This window comes from Xylocopa sonorina, chromosome 5, assembly GCF_050948175.1.
Source record: "Xylocopa sonorina isolate GNS202 chromosome 5, iyXylSono1_principal, whole genome shotgun sequence".
Taxonomy (NCBI): domain Eukaryota; kingdom Metazoa; phylum Arthropoda; class Insecta; order Hymenoptera; family Apidae; genus Xylocopa; species Xylocopa sonorina.
In genome coordinates, this window is record NC_135197.1 from 10,527,843 (window position 1) to 10,550,632 (window position 22,790).

Sequence of the window (22,790 nt, forward strand, 5' to 3'; positions counted from 1 at the left end):
ATATTTCGTTGTTCGTCCCTTAGCGTGGTGAAGAAGGAAAGGGTTGCCGTCCCGGAGAGTCGGCTCTGGATGAAGATGTTCGCTCGGAGAAGTGGCCGGGGGCCTCTGGCGCGCAAAAAAACTCAGCTCCATGCAAGTGTGCCGTGTAACAGGAATAAAGATGATATAGAGGCAGCCGTTATTGCTTTCCTTTTTATCCGTGGGCCCCGACAGTAGCCCGACTGTCAGATGTTCCTCGGCCCTCTCGTTGCTGGGGACATTATTTGATAGCGGATCCACGGAGCGGGGCCAGGAACGGTGTTGGGTGGTCCGACGACGGCGACTCGAAACAATGAATTTACTTCATAAATCTCAATTCACCCGGGTCCACCGGCCAATTAAACTTAATCTCACCGACCACCGCCGTGGGGCCATTTGCCTAAGACGTTGCGCATCGGCGTTCACGCGGAGGGAAACCGCGTTGGCCCGCGGTTCTCGATACGGGTATAATATATGGTCCCTTTCCGACAAACAGCTGACTCTATTCGCTGCGTTCATTCTTTCTACTCTTTAGAATCGTCTAGTCGCAAAAACCGGGGCAAGAGGAATCGCCTTGAATTTTGTTACATGGACGCAGGTATACAGGTGACTTCCGTGGAGCTTCCTCCTCGCGCGACGTTTTCAAAGCCTTTTCGCGGAGTAATTCAACGTTGACAAGGTTCTGCTATTTCGAAGAACGTCTATTCGAAATTGCTGAAAGCGTAGACGTAATCCATCGCCTTCGAAACGCCGCGTGATTACGATATTATGCAACGTTTTCTGGCACGGCCGCGTATCGACCCAAATCACGAGTATACCTGCGAGAGACGTTACGTGTCTAATTAACTCTGGCTGGAATCGCTCGGAAGGACGATCCGTCGTGGTCGTTGATTACCGTGTTTGGACAAGACTCGCAGACGTCCACACGCGTTCATTCCGGGGACGCGTCCAATGGCACTGGCTCACGGGACACGTCCAGCCCGGATGGCAAAACGTTTCGTAATTACCCGGTCGGTTTCCGAAGTTCCGAAGACCCGTAGCAGCGGTCTCGAGGCCGAAAAGACCGGGACCGTTCGTGCGAAATGCACCGACTCCTGGAAGAACCAACCGCTTCTGGGAAGGCTCGTTCTCGGAGTCGAGCTCCCCATGGAAACCGTTCCCGTATTCGCGAATCGTGGGACTTCTCACCCGTCACTTCTCCCCGCTGACACGGAAATGAGAAACGCACCGATGACAAGCGTATCTTTGCCCACGTGACGCGTTCTTTCCGTCTGATTTTCGCACGAATCTTCGCCAATTATTTCCTTTCGACGTACGCGTAGATTAAAGTTGACCAATAAAAAAAAAAAAAAGAAACACGTTCGCCACTGTGGCGTATGGAAATTGTACATCGATCGCGTAGAAATTTCTAATTCCCACCGGTGAACTTGAAAAAGTGAAACCGTTCTCTAATTCGGTTCAGAGAAAGAGAGTTAATAGCCGACACGGAAGTGGTACACGCTTCCGGAGCGTTCTGAATATACCGCATTCCACGGGCGAGGTATACACGCGAGGCGATATTCGAAGCGTAATGAAAGAAGAACCCGTCTGAATGGTGCGCGTAATTCGTGTGACTAGGATTCATGAGGGAAAAGCGCGACAGTAGCCCGAGGCCTGTAAGGATAATTAATAGCTTAATTTCAACCTATCAGGAAGTCATTTCTCACGTGACCGCCGGCGACGTGCGTTTAGAGCTCGGTAACTGTCCACTTTATAGGCTTCGCTTGACCCCCGAGGATACGCGTGTCCGACGAAATGAAAAACAGAAAAAGAGGAAAAAAGGAAAAAGCAAAAGGACAGTCCTAGCGGTCGTTCGCGGGACTTTTTTTTATTCACCGCCTCTGTGATAAATTCTGCAATTTGCTTAATCTCTGTAATTACACGAAATTGTCCGCGGCAATCCGCGTATTCGTGTCGACGTTGAAGGGTCGACCCGCTTAATATAGACGTCGCTCCATTCCTCGGGGTACTCGCGGCGCAAAAAGCGAAACGTAAAAAATCGATCGTTACGTCATCCCCCGTAGATTCTCCCGTGGTCGAAGAACGGCTCTCAGCGGTTATCTAATCGAGTCGTTCGGAGGAATTCTTCCGGGAATCGACGCCGCGCGAGCGGTGCTTTTGGCAGGGAACGGAATTAAGATGTATCGTCGAAATCTGGTGCGGGTAATTTGCATCCGTCGCGACGCCTACGCGCGCTTTACGCCTCCGCGGTCAGGCCCACCCGTCTGCGGCCCAAACACACCCATTCGTAGCCTAGTCGATTGTTCGGCAGACTCTTTCGAATCACGATCGCGCTCCGACTCTTGAATACCCGAGCCCGATGATTCTCGCCTACTAAATTGTTCCCCGTTTAACATACCGCGTGTACTATACGATATCGATTAATTGCTGATATCCTGCATAATTTCTATTCAATCTTTCTTTCCGCCGCGTCCCTTTGTAACGTCACTGTTCTCGAGCTACGCGAAAAAAAGGGATTACAATGCTCACGTTTCATTTAAATATCCAGCCTGAGATTTGAATCGCGAGAGACGCGAACGTTCCATGTACTGCCTACTAGTAAAGCATCCTGTTACGCGATTCACGGTACCTCTAACGTTTTTAATTCGCAGCTGTTCGCGGCCGAGTTGAACGTCACGTTTCAATTACCGAGCCGTCGGAAATAACCTCGCAGCACCGTTCGAACGGAAGAACCGGAAGCTTCAACGAAGCTTCCGGCTCGTACCGTTGTCCACGCGTCATCGTCCAATTCGTGGCCGTGATTTTCGTGGATAGAGCCACGCGTGTCGCGACGCGGCGAATCACGATTTAATAGGGTACGATCAGGGTGATGCGCTCGCTGACGGATTTAAGAGCGGACGAATTTAGAGTCGTACGTCGCGGAGGTCGATTTTTTATTCCCGTCTTTTTTATCCTCCGTGCCCCGTGGCCAATCGTCGCGTGACGGTGTGTCCACGTCGTGCACGCGCGGTCACAAAGAAACCGTAAATAACACGGCGAATTTAAAAGGAACGCGGGTGCGCGCGGACGGAATGAGAGCTGCGCGCGTTCGAGGGACCGCGTCTCCTCTTCGTTATTTAATTAGCCCGCGCGTTCGCCTGGCTTAATTGCCCCGAGGTTTAATTGTCCACGCTCGCAGAAAGTACCAGGGTAAATATGAAATAGTTTCTTGCGTGCCCCGGGACCTCGAATTAACGAGCGAGTACGAGTTACTCGTAATCGAGCGGACGCGTAATTACGGTGGTTCTGTTGCTATATTCTCTTGAATTTATTGAAATCACGAAAGAGCGAGGTCCCTTTGACGCGCGCGAACGGACAGACGTGAGTTTGCAATTAATTTACTCGATTGGTTGGCCCAGCAACTATCGTCACCGCGCCGGTTTCTCTCGTTGGCGAGCAACGATTTGTTTGCCGACTTCGCGAGTGGCCACGGCGCAAAACGCAAATACACTTCACCCGCTCGTGGCGTAGGCACGATCGAGCGGACAAAAGTCCGGCGAGCTGTCCGTCAGCCTCGCCCGCGCAGCGGTGCGTTACGTCGCGTCGAACGAGAGAATTTCGCAAAATGATGATTGATGCGTCGCGGTAATCTCTTCCACGGCGACGCGAAAGAGATAAATCTAGATAGCGATTTCATGTAAATGCGATTCATGCAAATTGCCCGGAATAACTCGCGCGGCGCTATCGCGATCCGACGACAGACAGGAAACAAAAAGGATCGAGATGTCCTTCTTCGATGACGCGGCGTGCGCAAATTTTCAAACGGGACGAACGCTCGTCGATTCGATGACTCGACGATCAACGAGCACAGTTCCGTTCACAATTACACCGTCGTGTATTTCCAACGCGTGAAATCGTGGTAATTCACGCGAAACGATAAGCAGAATACAGATTCCCTTGAGAACGTCCAATTTCTCTATCATTTTACACGTTCACCGTTAAACTTCCGCTCGCGATCCCCCCCTCAATTTCGTGATCCCCATATCGCGAGACTTTCCACGACGACGAACGCAACGATTGCGAGAGCTTCGTGAATGGAATCGCGGCGAGTCGAATCGCCGGATGGAACGGTGGCGTGCACGCGTGGGGTGGGTCGATTTTATGGCGCGGCCAATACACTGGGCCGCGTAGACACGGGGTAGGTAGGCAATCCCCCATACGTTATATTAACACATTAGGTCGGCTCGCGTGTCAAAACCCCGTAAGCCGTAAGTAACAATAAGCAAAGGGCCCCTGCGGTCCCCTTCCAATACCCGCGAGATGAAGGCGGACGGGGTGGGTGCGGGAGTTTCACGAGCCAGGGTTTCCGGACACGATACACCCGTGCGCACCGTGTGTTCCACTCGTTCGTTCTGTTCCTGGCCGTGCCGTTTCGGGGAAACGACGCGCGTCACGCCACGCAACCACTTTTCCTTTCGAGATTCCTGGTGCTAGCCGGCTCCCGACTGTTGGAATCGCGCGGCGGTTAGGAAATCGCGCGGTGGTAGGTATATTTAGCTTAGAAAATGGCCAGTGTAGTTTGTAGCGGTGGACAAGTCGGCGGGATGTACCGTAAGTACACGTACGTATATACTAACCGATGTAGACAGTGTTCCCTCTAACGTTGCTACCCGAGCCGCACCCTTAGATTTCATTTGTTTAACGCTTGGAAGGTAGGTACGAGTTGGCTGAAGGTAGAGATGCGTGGCTAAGTAGAATGGCTCTGTCTCGAGCGCGCGTCTCGGAGCAAAAGGATCGCAGTTGTTGGTGTCGTGTTTTGAAGTATGCTCGTCGCTTCTACCCGACGCAGCCGGCTAAATGCACCTGCCGTTGATCTCGAGGATCCGTTCGCTGGCCAGGATTTTGCGTTTCTACCTACCTGTAACGTCGAGCGTTCGGATTGACGCTTCGCATCCCCCAAAATACCCCGCGTCGACCGGCGAGAACCGCCGTTACGCTTGCGGCGGAGTTCTGGAAAGTTCACGGAACTGTTGCAAGCCGCAGTGCGTCGAGCGTGGCGCGTTCTACGCGAAGGAACCCAGTCGTCGGTTGAGAACCACTTTGACCACACGCACACTCCTCGGTGGCTCCAATTAAGCGGGCAACATTAATTTCAACCACCCGGTCCGACCCCGCGGTTATCTCCTTCTCTCGTGCACCCGCCGTTTAGCCGGGCCCTCTCCTTGTCCTCCGGCTCTCTTTCCGTCGTGGGCTCGCCTCCTCTTCGTCCCGTGGCTGCCCTCCGCGCGGCTCGCTTCCACTCGCGCGCTCTTCCGCACGCACACACGCCGCGACGGCCCTGCTCACCGTCGAGCACGCATTTTTGTCTTTGTTAATAAGTGGACGTTGCGATAGTCCAACGCGATATTGTTGCGTAATCACCTTGCTCCATGCCTGGCCGCAGTGGTATTCATCGCGATAGTTCAGCCGATGGGAGGACGAACGACTCGGACTCCATACTCGGCGGGGATCGTGGTTGACAATGGTCCCCTGGCGATGGAATCTTGACGTAGAAATTGGCAGTGCGTCGTGGATGATATCGTGCTGTTTTTAACGTCCGCTTCGTTGGTTGCTCTGGAACAATTGAGAGATACCGTTATTGTTGTAAGTGCGTGTTGGTGTACTGTTTGACTTGAAGAATAACCGCGGATTAATTGGACGCCAAGTGAATTTTCGCAAAGTAATCGGGGACGAAATAATTCACTTTTCTAAACGCGGGTTAAGCGAACTAAAACGGCCGGCATGGCCCCGTTTACGAGCACATCCAGCTGAACGAGTCAGTTTTTACCCCGGCTGCTCTTTCCCAGCCTCGGTAAAGCGGAATCGTTTGAATGGAGCGGCTAATAAGCGCAAAAAGCCGCGCGTCTTTTACGTCAATTTGTTCGTCCGTTTTCTCGCTCGGCGGTTCGCGGCGCGCGTTATGAGAAAACCGCGAGAAAAACGGCTTTTCGCGATCGTTTGTTGTTCCAACCGCGACTTCTATATTTACCCATCGGTAAAACGAAAGCCTCGTATTTGTTTCCATTCTGGTATTCTCCTCCGTCACGTCTCATTCCGGTTCTCCGGTTCTTTTTCTTGCGCGAGCCGTTCCCTCCGCCCCCGTCCCGTTTCGCCACCCCACGGTCCCTCTTGCCCGTCGAGTTTCGACGCGCCCCACCAGTTAATACCCCGCGATTTTCAGCCCGCTAATTCGTCTCGCTTCGAGCCGCAGCTTCTGTACACAACCAGAAGTGGTTTACTTAGCCGCGGGATCGACTTCCTCGCCACACGCTTCGAGAGGAACGGAGGGAGGCGCGAGATGGCCGCGGCAGCGGAAGGCCGTTGGTATTTTTGAAGTTGTCACGCGCTCGCGAAGTACCAGCGAAATTTTAGCACGACGAAGATGAAGAACGAGCGGTGCCTCGCACGACGCGCAGTTTTCGGTCAACTCCTGGAATATCCGACCGCGAGACTTTTCCTGACCCATTAACCCTCCTCGACGCCGCGTACCTTAAAGACGACGCGCTCGTCCGGCGATTATTGGACAGGTTAATTTTACGATCTTACTTGGAGAATTCTTAGTTTAGAGTAGAATTCGTGTTCGCGTAATTTCGGTGGGTTTCGAGGCGCGAACGGTTGCGAAAATTGGACGGGTGAAGGGGAGAGCGGTCCAAGAGGGAATGTCACGTTAGGCTCCGAGACAGAATGACGTTTCTAATGCGAAACCGAGGAATTAGAACAGTCGCACTGTCTAATGAGATACTAATTGCACCGCATTCCCAAAGTATCGACCTGACGCCGGATCAGATAAGTCAGTCCTTGGCTAAGGGAAAGTGAAACGCGATGTATCCGCGAGATTCGACGAAAATGCCGCTCGACCCGAGGATAGACCGTGGTCAACGTCCGTGGTATCGATTCAGCGTTATAGACGGCTCGTGAAACCGAAGCATGCACGGTGTAATTACTCGAGACAGGGATACGAACGCGTATCCTGCGTCTGCTCTTTTGTCGTCCGACTTATCCTCCCTATTCCACTTCGAACTCTCGTCTTCTTAGAAAGTAGAATACGTGCGATCTCGCGTGGCTCGAAGAACCATCAGTGGAGTGCGTCGGACACGGTCAGTCGACGATGGCGCCTAATGAAATTACCTAATTCAATGGCTAATTTTATTGCTGTCACTTGCGAACACGTAATGAACGCGTGAAAACAAAAAACAATCCTACGAGCGCGAAAGTAATAGAAACGATCCGTCGTGAAAGCCAACGAGAAAAGTGTTTCCTTTGCCTCGATCGCCTAGCACTTTCACTTAGTCGATCGGCTGGTTTACCATCGAAAATCGCGCGTTAACGACGATGCTCGTCGAAGCGGCGCTAAACGCGGAAAGCTACGCGGCTTGTTAGGGCGCAGCGATAACGAGCGATCCTCGCGGCTTCACGCGATCCCGAAGATCGACGCGATCGCACGCGTCGCTCGAAACACGCGGCGCTCTCCCACTGTCCGTCTCTAATTATGCGGACGTCGGTTTGATGAGACGGTCTCGCGCGATTCTTTCCGACGTTTTCATTAAAACGGGCCGCGCGCAGGCCTCGCGCGCGAAACGGACGTGATTAATCGCGTTGCACGCGAATCACCGTTAACGGGGGGCCCGGTTAATTAGCAATAATAGACGCTTCTCGGTTGTATCGCGCGCGGCGGGGCGAATTTGCTTATCGAACGGCCACTCGAACCGATTGAGATATTCGAGGCATCGACAAGGGCGAGGGTCTGACACTTAAATGGCCGAGGTCCAAAATATTGTTCCTGGTATTGCTTTGAAGTCTCGCTCCGCAGCTCTCTTTCCATCTCGTGGGTGGTAGGCGTTCCTCGATGTTAAGTAAAATCGGATGGCCCCGGACGTCTCAATCGGCCGGATCGAAAGCAGCGTGGATGCCTCAAACCTGTTATTTTATATTCCTAGCAGAAACGATGGAATCATTTACAACGAGTACGGCGCGCGGACAGCCGAGAATTATCCGTGATCAGCATATGTCCCGGTGATTTTATTTATGCACGCGACAGAAAGCGGAGGCTCGCGGAAACGAGCGATACGTACGGTATAATTGCAAACAAGCTTAAACGGTCGGATGACATGTGTTAACGACGCCGGTAAACGCATATCGCATTATAGGATACTCGAGCTAATTGATTCGTCCGCGGGCAACGTTCGCACGTGGACTCCGATTTATCGGCTTGGGACGCGGGTTGCATAATTTTATGCGCGTCGATTATCGTTAATAACCATTTTTCGTCCGCCTCGCTAGACGGTGCGCCGTTCTAAGTCCCGCGCAAACGAATCGTTATCGTCGGCTATTAAGGCTCGTTAGTGCGATCGCGAGGTCGTAATTACGGTTAATCACTGTCCGCGAAAGAACAAAGAGTTTCGCGATGTCAAATGAATTGAAATTTCATTACGATCGTGGACGACGATGTCCACTGCGTTGGTACGCGACTGAACGCTTTGGTCACGAGGAACCTTAAGGTTGACTCGAGTCAGTCCGGGTTAGAAGTTCGATTTGAGGAATCGTGCGATCTCGATCGTATCGTCGGATGCACGTGCGAACGGAACCCGGAGGAGAGACCTTTTTCAACCGATCGTTAGATCGCATGTAACTCCAAGTGTTATCGTACCGTTCGCCCGGGGCGCGTTCGAACGGGTGATTTCACGGGTGAACACCGCCCTTAAAGCTCGAGATTATTGAAAAGCGACGTTTTACGTTATCGTGGGAACGGGTATCGGTAAACGTCGAATGGAGAGCTATTCATCGTTCACTGGGAACGGTAATCGCTGTCGATGATGGTCATTAATACCTTCGCTGAATAACTTCAACTCCACGATCGACCGATATCGGCATGGTACGCATTATGGTTTAGAAATCACCCGTTCCGGGACCATTCAAAGAATAGATCGATGGCGTAAAGCGGCAAAAGAATTCGGATAATCTGGTCTTCGCCTCGATCGTGGAACAATGTGCAGTTAAATAACCACGGTTTCGCGTGGAAAAATAGAAAAAGGAAATGACGGAGTGTTCTGGTATTTCTTTATCACTCCGCAACTCGGACAATCGAGCGAAGAACGCGAGGAAGGGCGTTTTTAACAATGCGTTGGGACGTGGCAGGGACTGAACGTCGAGAACACAAGTTTCTTTATCTGGTATCTTCCGAGCGTACGATCAGATGGTAGCCAGGATAAAGCGCAACGAGATCGACGTTGTAACGATCAACGATCCATTGCGATAACGCCCCGGTTTAATGTAATAATTAATAACGACAATGACTGGGCCCATTTGGTTAGTTGGTACCCCGTGATTGGTAACGGTGTAGAACATCGAATACGTAACGCGGTGAATTATGCCTCGCTCCGGGTGCGGGCAGCCAGGTCGTTCGTTTTATCTGGTATCTTTGTTATCTCGCCACGGGAACGATGAATATCGCGGCCGGCGACGAAAGATCAACGGGTCCGACTGCACGACCGCGAGCCAATCGATTTCAATGATACCATCTATTTTTAACGCTCCGCGTCCCGACGTGCATGATCGAGCAGCCTCGCGAACACGATCGTTCCTGATAGCCGCACCGGTTTCCTCGATCCCGTTCGAATTCAGATGTCGAAATTAAATCACGCGGGTATGTCGAGTAACAAAAAAAAAAAAAAAAAAAAAATTCGAAATCGCGGAAATTCAAAGTTCACGAACAGAGGAGTAGTTGGAAAGTTTGGGGAGCTCGCGATTCCAGACATGTCCGTTTTCCAATCAACGCTGGCAGGAATTAGCGAAAACCTTTTTTCTCGATCGGCTCGCGTCAGACGCGGAGCGGAAAGCGACTTTCCCACGATTGGAGAACGATCGCGGACCGACTCCCTTCTCAAAATTCTTGCGCACGCTCGATCCGCGACGAACAACGCGCCCGTGCGGCTCGTAGTTCGCACGGGTTCCTATTTAATGCGCGTTTAATCATCGAGCCTCCTCCCTCGGTACCGACGCGCTGAAAAAGGTCACGAACGCGTCGTACCGTGGATGGTAGGGGGTGTTTGGAGGTGGTCACACCGGAAGAACCGGCTCCGTCGAGGGGCCAGTGCCAGGAATGAAATCATTAATCGTCCTCCCGAGCAATATATTATTTGCGAATTTACATTTCTCATTATTCTTAACGCGCGCCGCGTCGCCAATCATCTGTCCACGTTAAACCGCGAAATCGTTCCCCCGATCGTGGTCGTGCCTCTCTTTCCACCGCGTACCGATATCCGTTTCGCGTCGCGACGAAATTGCCAGCCTTTCGACGAAGTAATTAAGCTGCCGCCTTCTCGATCGGACTGCCAGCTCGCTGTTGCTTTCGCGTGAATTTTATATCGAGCGATTCGATCGGTTACGAGCGACTTGGGATGTCGCAATCAATAATGGATGACTTCTGTCGATTTCGAAACCTCGTTACTTTCCTCTCGTACGTTCCCCGTTGTCGCTGGGCTTTTCTCGCGGTTGTCATAATAATTCGAGACGGCTAATTTATGCTGTTCCGTCCAAGCACTCGACGACCAAATCTCTCTCAGCTCTCGTTAAACGAATAAAGAACTTGGACGGTAATAACGTAATAAGATTAAGATCGCTGGCGAGGAGAAACGGCATTAACGCGAAACCAGAGAGGCAAGCCAGGGCGTTTACACGTGTATCTGGTACGAAATCGTTCGAAAACAGCCGCGTTTCCTCGGATCCGTCCGGCGCGCGGACAGTGGCCGCTGCGCGGAGAAAGAGAGGGCGACGAGGATCGAGGAGGGATCGAGACCGAGGGAGAACCGCGCCTTAATGGAAAACGAACTAACGACCCGTGGAAACGTAAACGCAGTCACGTACTCGCGGGTAACGATCGACGAGTGACCAATCAATGATCATTATTTATGGTTATGGGCAGACAGCTACGGGGCAGACACGGCCAAGCTTTTCGTGCGTTTCCGCGGGTCCCGGAGACACCTTAACGAGTGGCCTGGAAAAATGTGAGCGGCCGCTCCGTAATCTTGGGAGCGCGTAGAAAAGAACGAAATCGGGCGTCGTACTCGCTCGATCGACAGAAACCAATCGCCCGGTTTGCTGTTCCAGCGTCGCCTAAGTCCCACGGTCGAGCGATCCGCTCGAACGCGTTGTTACTGCCGTTTGTTCGCGGATTAAGGACGTCCGGTGGTCTTTTTCCAGGCCCGATGGAATTTCGGTGCGAACGATGTGGTCGGAATGCTTGATCGCCAGCGGAAAAACCGTTCCAATTCCTTTTGCACGCGGCTGAGAGTTTGATTGGTCTCTCTCGATTGTTCTTTCGAGCTGCGAATTTAATTTTTCCGCTTTCGAACGAGCGTTTATTTGCCGCGCGCTCTCCCCAGAGCTGCGCTCGAACGGAATGGAGCGCGTAATGGAGAAACGCGGAATCGCGGGTTCGTCCCGCGTTTCGAATTCACGCGAGCTGAAGGGAACGAGGCGAAACGGTGACAATCGTAAATCATTATCGTTCGTCCCGTTAATTGACGTTAGGGCCGTCAGATAGGTGGGACGCGATAAACTACCCCCAATGCCAGCCGCCCGTTCGCCACTTTATCGCCGGGTGTACCGAACGGACACGCGAGAATGGATAATTGGTTATTATTAATGAAATGCTTGTCCACGATCATGCTTTTTTAACCGGTGTGTTTTTTCTTTTTTTGTTCTCAGGACGAAGTAAGTAACGAGCCACGACAGTTAGAGGCCGTACGCTCGAGTGCTATAGGGCCGAGACGGTTATGACGAAAGCCGCAACGGACGAACGTGAGCTTTCTCGAACCCATTACTGTTCACGATTGTTTATGGAAGCTTGCCATTGGACGTCGTCCAGCTGAAATCGCGCGGCCGCCTATTAATTTCCCCTCGATCCAGTTCAATGTCTCCGCGTCTCGCGCGGCTCCCCCGCGCGTCTCCGGGGGCTTTTTCGTTTAAACGCGTCGCGTATCCCTCGCTGGGGGAAAAAAAGGCCGACAAAACAGAACCAGTCGTTTCGTTCGGGGATTTAACTGCTTTTTATCCATAAATACTGTTGCCGCGGCAAGAAGCGGTTAGGGGTGACCATCAATGGCGACGAGGAGGTCTTAATTCCTCGAATGACATTTCACTCGTTAGTCGGCCGCGTTTCCCGTTCGTTTCCGCGAATGGACGCGCGGGCAAAACGCGATCCACGACGCGGAAATTAACGAGCAACCGACATCCGACGTAAATTATCCTCGTATGTGGGTTACAAGTAGCCTTCCTCTGTCGCGATATTAATCGTTCCACGAAAAATCGTCGGCGTATTGTACGATACCAAGTTCCTGTAACGGTAAACCTTGAGACTAATCGGAAAACAGCACATATTTTTACTCTACAACAGTTTACTCGAATTCAGTCGTATTTCCATATTTAAATCTCCAAAAATCTCGATGCATCTCGCACATCTATTACCGTTGCTAAACACGTGATAACGCGTGTACACGTCTTTCGTACATATTAATAGACACGAGGTAGCGCGTACCAAACGTCTTTAGTAGAATGGTACCGGTTAAAAACGTGAAACAAACGCTGGCGAGGGCCGATTCGACGGCTCGAAACTATCAATCGCGGCGGGTTTCGAAGGCTCGAGTGAGAGAGAAGGAGCGCGGTCGTAATTCTCGGGAATCGAGAATGATCGCGAGGAGAAGTCGGGAAGGCCGGTCGGCCGGCCGTGTCGACACGCTTAGCCTCGTTTGTCCCGAGTTAATGGCCGTAGTCATAACTCAACCGCGACTCCAGTCTGCTCTCGGGTCGAGGGTACCCGGCGCAGCGTCCAAGACGTTTCAGCGTGCTCGACGCGACGCTTACACGCGACCAGACGATCTCGTATCGCGAGCGGCTCGAATAGATCAGATTCACGGAAACGACGAGTCGATCGAGCGCCCTCAGCTTCGAGCGGGGTTGCGATATCCGGCAGGAACGAGACTTTTGATCGGTGAAATGAGTGAATCGTCGCTGGTACCACGGAGATCGTGTACGTCGTTACGCGAAGCGGACGTTCGTTGCTTTGGAATTCGATGGAAGTGTTTTTCAATCGCGTGGAATTTTCCGATACGCTCGCAGTACCACTCGCGTTGGACGCGAGCGAATGATATACTCGAACGTATCCTGCTCGAGCAGCTATTTTTGAGTTACTCGGTAATCGTTACCTCACGCAACGAGATAATGTCCCGACATTCTTCACGAATAGTTTACATCGAACCATTCCGGAATAGCAATGATCACGCGACACTTTCTACGGAACAGAGTTCGGTCTCTCCGAGAAACGCGATACAAGAATTTAAACCGACCGCGCGGCAAGAACCGCGCGCACTGTTCTTGAAACCGCGTCAGCCCCGCTCGCGGTCGAAACGCGGAAGAGCCATCGAGTCGCACGCAACAGCTCTCACCGGCCGCCGATTCGATCCGATCCATCCTGGACGAGAAAAACGATATTTATAGCGTCCAGCTACCGCTATCCGCTCGATAATTCGTTTCTTTGCACGCACGCGGACTTCTTCGCCGGATTTCCCAGGTAAACCACGGCCACAGGCCGCAGACGGACATTTCCCGTTCGTGGAACTCGCGAGCTCCCCCGCGGCGATCCTCTTTAATTACGCGCGTATCCTTCCACGCGGGAGACCAATGAAGCCAATATTTTAATAGGAACCGAGCCACGGTGGCGGGCAAGCCTGTACGCTCGTAACCAGCCGCCTGCACGTTCTCATCGTTAGCGTGTGCTCACCGAGTTTACCTGGCTAATCGCTGGAAATTGAGCCGCGCGTTCGACCGCTGCGTCGGTCCTTTCAACCACCCAACCACGCACCCTGTCCTCTTCTCCGAGGATTAACGATTATCGACGTTAAATACCTTTAGATTTTCTATAATTAAAGGATAAAGAGATCTGCGTGTAGAACGTTGTATCGTACTTGCCCTGACTTACGCCAGGGTTGACAGTGTCACGATTTACAAGTCGCTTAGGTGATTTCACGGTTGAAAAATCCATCTACCTGCGTCGAGTTCGCGGATAGTTTCATTAACGGCGATGTAGAGAAACCCAGCCGGCGGTGTGGCGATTAAAAACAATAATGAAACCCGCGACGCGAGGATCGTTAATTAGAATCGATAATTACGGGTGGCGATCGCGACACGCCGCGGGACGGCGCGAAGGCTGGACGGGTATTGAGAAACCGTTGCACTAAAGCTGTGATAAATTTTCCTACCCTTTAATTGATTTCTGCCACGGGTAGGGTAACGCGTCGCGCTCCGCGGGTATCGAGACGCGGAGAGCGGTACCAGGTTCTTGCGGACGAAGAAACCTCCCCGCTTTGCGCGTTCGAACGCGAGGATCATAGAACGATTTAATCCCCGGCTCGGTAGGAATTCAAAAACGGAGTTTGCTCGTCGTTGAAGCCGCCGCGGGCACAAACGATTAGATGCTAATTTAGAAAAAAGAGATCCATTAAGCCTGCGTGATCCAAACACAGTTCTTTGTCCGTGCGTATCTAGCGTGGATTCTCGAGCGAGCATAGCTCGGATAATTGGTTGCAAACGATAGCGGCGGTACGAAAAACAGTTTGAATCGTACGTCCCACCGTCTTAAACGATCTTCCGTGGCAGCTTCGCTCCATCGCCGGAACGAGCCTTTCAGCTCCTAGACACCTGCGCAGTTGCAAAAATACGCGACTCCCTTTTTAGATCGGTTCGGCTCGCGTTTTCTCGATGTATGACCCAGCACCTGTCCCACATCGGGGCCTGGTACAGCTCCCGACTCGACTCGTTCCAGAGTATCGTTTAATGAATTCTTCGCGTCCCCTCCCATCCCGCGGTCGTTTTCGCATCCGTCGACGCTGCCAGACGTAATTAAAAGGAACGTGACGCGCAAGTTTAGTGGCGCTTTAAGACCGGGTGCCTGGATCGTTGCACGTACCCTGCGCGATTCATAGCGTACGACTCACTTCGCGCGGCCCCCGTCGATCGTTCCCCGATCGGCGAGGGACCCGCGGCGATCCGTGCCGCTCTCGATCGTGTCCAGCCGCTAGCAATTATCGGAGCAGCTTTATAGGGCGAACGCTCTACACCCGTGGAATTCGAAATCGCGAGCTTTTCTTCTGCCGGAGGTGATGGAACGGGGAAAATTAGCTCCGCACGAACGAAACGGAGGCGAATTTAAATACCTATCGGTCATTTCGTCTCGTTCCCGTCTCGTTTCGTTGCGACGCCAGACAGCGGATCGCTTTCTATTCACCTTGGAAGCAAAGACAGAGAGAGAGAGAGAGAGAGGGAGATAAAAAAAAAGAAAAAGGTCCAGAAACGTTGTCCTCAGCGGTTCGCGCCGCTCTCCGCGGGGTTTTGCAAGAACGATCGGCAAATTTATGAGGACTTGATCCCGGCGCGGCGTTCCTCTTGCGCTCGCTTCGAGGAATCCGCTGGAAACGGCCTCCTTCATTGGGTACGATCCCCCTATACATCGACCGTCCGGGACGTGAGTCGTCAAAGACGACCAACGATTTTCTCGATACGCCCTGTTGCGTCACGGACAGCGTGATCGAGAAATACCATCGCGCGGCAGGAAAGGAGCGACAGTCGCGTTATCCAAAGTCGCTTCCACGTTCTTAGGGGCGTTCTTTTTCTTCGCGGAACAAATAGACCCGAGCGATATGTCCGATCTGGCAAGAACACAGCGTTTAGAACCGACCACGAGCATTAGGATACATTTGGTTCGCGATGGGAAAGCCGATCGACGCTCGTCGATAAGGCGTGCCAATGGTTTTTCAGCCTCGCTCAGGGAACGATGATTTCGCCAAGTCCACCAGGGGGTTAGTTGCCGATACAACACGGGAGCGTAATGCTCGTTTCTACCGCGTTTCCCCCTCTTTTTCCAACGAACCACGGAATCCCGTGACAATCGCGACCGATCGCCGGTGAACCAATTCGAACCGCCAGGCCAGGCCCCGCTCGTCTCTCGACTGGCTCGCCGTCCGATACCAGTGCAATTAAAAGCAACGTGACCGGCCTGACAACCAGCGAAACTGAAAGAGAACGAACCGAACCGTTTCTACGTTTCGTTACGCAAAGGCTGGACGGTCGTTCGATCGAGGGGGAACGCGTCTGGGGTAGAGGCGGAGGCGAGAAACAGCCGGACATTGTCGCGCACGACACAGGGGGACGCTCGTGCACGCGGACCAGCCGTCGTCCTTCGTCGAGGAAACGCACGCGCGACTCGTCGCCCCGATGACAGGACAATGATGAAGTGGCTTAATTGTTCCCGATCCGACGAGTTTTTCCGGCAATTGGATTACATCGGTAAAACTCCTGGCAAAGAAGCGAATAACTCCGGACACTCGACTCGTCTCTGTGTATCTATTCGAGCGAAGAAACCGAGCATCCATTGTTCCCCTTCTTACCGGGAATTCGCGACCCTCGCGGAAGCTACAATTGTACCGTTCAACGCTTGGAGGAGGACCTCGATTGATCACTTCGATCCTTCCCTTTCTGCGCGTGTCTGACATGATTGCTGCGCGCTGTACGAGTATCGAAATTCTTCGATTTACGATGAGTAGCGATTAGAGCAGTGAAAGGAGGAGGCAATTTTTTACCGTAATTCCTGGCTGCTTGAAAAAATTCGAATTATGGTTGCAAGACAAACTATCGTTCTGGAGGCGAGCAGGCGACGACAGGTGACGAGAGCTGACAATGACTCGCGGCGTTAATCAAGGGCTGTGTACTACGGCGAAGAGGAAGGCGCAGCCAGGTCGGTAGCTGACGTCTAACTCAAGGATAGGCGGAGAGGGAATTAGTGTTCGTTCGCGGCCGCCACGTCCTCGGTATGCGAGGTATTTTCGGGGATGTACTCTCGCTCTCGAGGGCGTCTTAGCGTTATTGGTTTTACCCCTCGAGACGGCCACGGCTGCCGCGTAGGTGGGTTGTTCTTCCTTAAATGGAAACCGTGAAACTACGGGAGGGAGCAGGAGGGAAGAAGCTACCTCGTAGCCAGAAACGAGGGTCGGGAGAGCGAGAAGTGGGTTCACGAATGCCTCTTTCCTGCCACCGACAACGAGACTACTTCGCTTAAGTAATTAGACTGCCGACCGTTCGTTACCTCAGTCATTTCTGAACGGGAGAACGAGAAACTGCCTGGTGCCCTGTCGCTTCCTCGATCGTTCGCTCCTCGAACGTACGTCGGGAGTTTTTCTCCGTTCGGACGGAAGCTCCATTAGGAGATGAAAGTCTCGTCATCCTTGAGCTGATATTAAAAACCGCGCGCGTTAACCCTTTATTGGCTCGTACGTGTCGATGATAGTAGAAAATGTTTAATAGTAGCAGAATCATGATCGTTTTTATCGAGTTCCCTTTCAGTATCGCGGTAGAGAGTTAAGATATTTGCATTTTATCGAACCAATGGATAATTAAGATTGTAACAAAATGTATGAAAAATATTCAAATTGCACGATGATGAAGAAATAATAACACCTCGTTGCCTGTTATGTTCTAATCGTTCTAAAAATGATCGATTTTAAATACGCCTTCGCGATGATCGCCAGCGAAGAAAGTAATAATCAGCGGCAGTTTGTTGGTTTCCACGGTAGAATTAGTAGAACTAATAGGCACCGCCTTCGGTCGGATCGATAAATCGCGGAGATTTGTATAATTATTCGCGATTTCATACGCGGGGCTGGCAATTTTCCAGTTCGCTCGATCATGGAGAATTAAACTCCGGCACTTAGAACAAATTGAGACTCTCCCGGTGTGTTCAGCGTGTACGCATTTTCGCGATAGCCGCCCGGGAACAATCACTCGTTCCGAATGATTATCATTCCAGATCGTATCTTCCCGTTTCGCTCTGGCGAGTTAGAAAAATCCGCGCGCTTCCTCGGTTTCTATTCGCGCGTGCAGGCTCTCGCCATCGTTGCAACGTTTACGACTAATTATCCACGTCCAGTCGAAACATTCTTGTATTCCGAAACAATCGTGGAATCGAGAATGACCGATAAATCTGCTCGCCGAGCGGGCGAAGGTAGCCACGAACAAGCCTGCCTAGGGTCCCTCTCGCAATCACGTTAATTCGCAAACGCGACTAACGTTTAGCGTAACGCGAAAAAATAATTAGTTATCTCCGACGCTAGGTCGTAGGTACCTCGAGGCGCGCGAGGCCCCGACGACCATTGCCCGCGCGGTTGGAGTGCAACAACAATAACGGGTTTGATTTACGATTAAGTCGTCTCTGTTAACTCCGCATGACCAGTGGTGCGGAGTCCGTGAAGGACTTCTAGCGGCTTCGTCGGACGACGATAAACGCGGGAAAGGCCGGGGAGCAGAAGGAGTCGGTGCCTGGGTGCACCAACTATTCCTGTCGTCTCGCGCGGACGTTTATTCCGCCTCGGGGAAGAGGAGAGGTCTCCTCCCTTGTTATGGAGGAGTCGTACGCGAGCTGCACTCGGGACCTGGCTAGACGATAAAAGTTGTCGTAAAGTTTGTCACTGGCCGCGCACGCGCACGGGGTTCGTTAATTTCGCTGATTTATTGCCGCGTAAACTCGTTGAATCAGTGTCCTTCGCGGCCGCGTAAGAGCGTTATGAATTCGTTACGCAAGGCTGATCTTCGTTTCGTTCGCCAGAGATACAGCTACCCTGTTCGTTCGTTTTTTTAATTATCCTGGGTAGACGATAGCGAGTTAAGCGCGGTAGTCTCAATTCTTCGGATACTTTGACAGATATCAGCTGACGATAGGATCCTACCGTGTTGCAGGTCCGCGGACGAGAAGGGTGAAGAGGTCGGATGGCCGCGGCAATGGCGGCACCCCCGAGGAGAAGCGGCCGAGGACCGCGTTCAGCGGCGAGCAACTGGCCAGGCTGAAGAGGGAGTTCGCGGAGAATCGATACCTGACCGAACGGCGGAGGCAGCAGCTCTCGAGGGACCTGGGCCTGAACGAGGCGCAGATCAAGATCTGGTTTCAGAACAAGAGGGCGAAGATCAAGAAGGCCAGCGGGCAGAAGAACCCGCTGGCCCTCCAGCTGATGGCCCAGGGCCTCTACAATCACTCGACGGTGCCGCTGACGAAAGAGGAGGAGGAACAGGCCGCGGAACTTCAAGCGAAGTGATGACGATAGGCTCTAGGATCGAGCAGTCGAGTTTAGATTCGCGGACGCGTTCGTTTCGCTTCGAGATCTCGCGAGTGGTGGAGGAACGTTGATCCTTTTCACGGGTTGACGCGTCGAACGATTGGGGACGACACGGAGGCGGGTGTTGGGTGAATGTCCGGGTGACTGCGGCAAGCGATGACAAAAGTGAGCGAATGAATGTTAGTCCTTAGATAATTTAATGTTCCTCCTGCAAATTTTCCGAATGGTTGTCGTCGAGAGGATTATTCGTGCTCCAAAGATTTGTTCTCGTTTTATTTTTGTATATTCGACAAGTTATTCTCGGAACACGAAAGTGATTGAAAAATATCGTCAGAGCCGATTGAAGTTTCGCAGCTGTTGCCAGAGCTTCCCGTTTGATTGGAGACGGAAACGAGGAGCGTCGCGACGAATTCGCGAAAGGGATAGCTCCATGAGTTACCGGGGGTTTTAAGGATCGAATGATGGTGGTCGTGCGCGCGGCGTATGCAACGACAGCTATCATTCGAACGCGGTGGTATCGTTTGCGAGGGAGGGCTTAGCACGCGCGTTCCTATGCGACGAGTTGACAAAATTTCGTAATTAACGCGGAGAGGAGCGTCACGATTGCACATCGAATCGCCTAAGTCAGTGAAATGGGTTGTACAGTGCCATTTGTACAGTTTTTCTCGCGAACAGGTAGATCGAAAATGGATGAAACAGCCGTTGTTCTTTGAGAAAGGAACCAGTATTCGAGATAGAGAGAAATTTCGCCAAGAACATGTGACAAGAGTGTCTGTGCGAGTGAGAGAGAAAGAAAGAGAGCGCGAGTGAGAAGCTAGTTCTGTTCCGTTAATTTATTGTAAAAATGTAAGATATCGTACACAATTGCGATGTGCAATAGAGATGGTTATACGTATACATATGTACGAAGAAGAGCAAATAGAAGCGACCTATGTATAGGTATATACATATATATATATATATATGAAAGAGATGGATAAATCGTCGTGTAAATAAAATCCAACTTAGCGAGAACGTCGTCTCGATAGACTGTTTTAAAGTAACTTAGTTATTTATTTACCTATGCTAATGCGGAAGGCTCGATGCAATATCGGGCACCTATACCTTGTAAGAATTATTTAAAGATCGAATTAAATATTCCCACTATCACGAGCCACGTATCGATGTATAAATTACTTGTTCTCTCTTCGACGTCCATCCTTTCCCTGTGGTCCAGAGTTAATCGCCGGTTTCTCGCGTGCATTCACAGGGGGTTGAAACGTTTCCGAGCGCCCGTGCAAAGACCACCGACGATGCTATGCTCCGATAAACAGTCGATTAAATAATTGCGCGGCGCCAGTGAACCGAATTACCCGGGTAATTAACGGAAATCCTGTTTGCCAACCGCAAGCGAGATATAAATTTTTTCCCTAGAATCTCACGGACGAGCCTTTCCGCGAGCGATAGCAATATATTGAAACTTGAAACTTCACATTTGGCCGGAGACACGTAATACCGGACTCAAGAATTTGTTAAGCAAGCAGACCGCGGAGAGACGGAGATAAAAATCAATGGCCGTGCTTTAAACAGCCTTTAAAATGTGTCGTAAAAAAATTCGATAATTCACCAACGAGAGAGGAGGAGGGAAACGAATTAAACGCCACTCACGGCAAACTCGGTATAATACAGGAACGAGATAAAATCTACGATTCTACCTTATAAACATCCTTTAACACGGCACTCCGAAACTCGTAAGGTTCAATAATCCAGCAATCGGCCGCCGCCACTGAATAATCACCGAATCGCTTCTCATTAAACGCCACGCACTAACCAACCGAGCGCGCCGGAGCGTGAAATAAAAAGCAAAAGAAAAAGGCGAGAAAAAAACGAACGAAACAATGAGAGACCGCGAGGGAAATCAGCGCCGCGATTCGAGATCTGCGAGGAACGAGCGAGGGAGGGACAAGGTGTACGCGGATCGCGAGACGTTAACGCGGTCGAGCGATCGCCGCCCGTGAAAGCGGTACTTACTAGACGCGTGCTAATTAACGCGAGCAAAGGGGAATCAATCGGAGGCAGATGTTTATCGAAATCCATCGGGGCGACGCGTCTGATAGCCGCGCGGGCGGAAGGCGAGAGGGAAAGACGGTGGCGGAGAGCCGATCGGTGTCGGGATAAAAGGTTTCGGGGCGGGTCGATTCGCATTCAGCATTTGGCGCATGCTTCCACCCCCGAGCCGTATTTCAGGCCCGTGCAAACCCCATGAAAAGCCCCTCCTGCCGGCGCGATATCGATTGATTTACAGTCGAAAGGTGGCCATCGTTGATATCAAACCAGCCACGCCTACGTTTATACGGTGAACAGCCGATATACGCGTGTGTTGAACGGTTAGCGGTGTCGGCTAACGCACTTTATACATCATTTAACATCCGCAAGCGTTGTTTCAGCGGCCCTTACCGTACGAACGTCCCACCCGAGAGTCCTGCGAAAGAACCTTTCGCCGAGGAAACCCTGTGCTAACGCGTCGCGCGCATACGAGATCGTTTTTCGCGATGGAAATTAAAGATTCATGGAGGGGAGTTTGTTTAATATGCACAGGGATGACTCTCGATGAAACGTGGAATCAACGTGGAAGTTAAATGGTCGTCGTCTCGGTCGGAAGTGGAGAGATCGAAGATAGAGCTCGTCGAGACCTGGGGATAAATAATTTCATCGGTTTCCATCGTGTAACGTCGTCCCCCGAATTTTTCTTTTTCGACAACGGAGCGGCCAGAGCGTCGTCGTTGGCCAGAGATCGTCCAGGATGCCCGAGGGTCCGGTCTCGCCTTGGGGAACGTACCCGGTAAGTAATAGACCGCATTAGCGTACAAGCCACGCCAGGAAGATGGAACCAAGCGATGAGTAATCAGCTGCGATTAATTTTTACAACAACTTCTGTTCGGGGGACTGGCGGAAGTTCGGTACCTGGACGGTCCCACGATATTTCACTGACCGGGTAAAAGGGAAATCTCTCTCGAACGTCCAGTTGGGAATCGTCCCTATCAATTCTCGCGCACCGAGTATTTCATATTTCCAATTATTTTACGAAATCGGTATCCAGCTGTACTCGTGAAAGCCTCTACAAGACACAGTGCTTAATATTCCGCAAGGGGAACGTTTCATATGCTCCTACGATACAACCCGCGTTATTCAAATCATGTCGAATAGTTATCTCGGTGCCATGCGATGTAACTTATTCGTAATGCGCGCAAAGTTTCGAATCTCCATAAACCGCGATACCAAGAAAATGTAAATTCTACTTCGCGAAACCTTTCCTCCGTGTATGAAAAAAAGCAAGAACCGAACGTAGGATCGTTCGTGGCACTGTACGTCGGGTACCTAGACAAGAGACTCGTGGAGATAGCCGATCCTTGGCGCCTGGTAATGTCAGGCCCTAAAATACATCGTCGATTGGCCGGGTCCGTGAGGTGGGACCGGGAACCGATACGTCCCTGTCAGATTAGAATCGCGCCACTTGACAGACTCGCGCTTCTGTCTGTCCGACAGCGGTCTCTCGCACCGAGGGTACTTCGGGTCAAGCAGCGCGCGGCGCAGATCCATAAAGACGATTCCTCCGTGGCT

At 51.7% G+C, this 22,790-nt stretch overlaps 1 protein-coding gene across 1 annotated transcript; it reads left to right on the forward strand.

The window, feature by feature from the left end:
• Window positions 1–5,802: 5,802 nt before the first annotated feature.
• On the forward strand, window positions 5,803–19,240 carry LOC143423504 (homeobox protein E60). Its single transcript, XM_076894881.1, has 3 exons — window positions 5,803–5,848; window positions 11,743–11,835; window positions 18,817–19,240. Exons 2-3 carry the CDS (start codon window positions 11,811–11,813, stop codon window positions 19,167–19,169), a joined length of 378 nt encoding a protein of 125 aa, XP_076750996.1. The 5' UTR covers window positions 5,803–5,848; window positions 11,743–11,810; the 3' UTR covers window positions 19,170–19,240.
• Window positions 19,241–22,790: the final 3,550 nt, after the last annotated feature.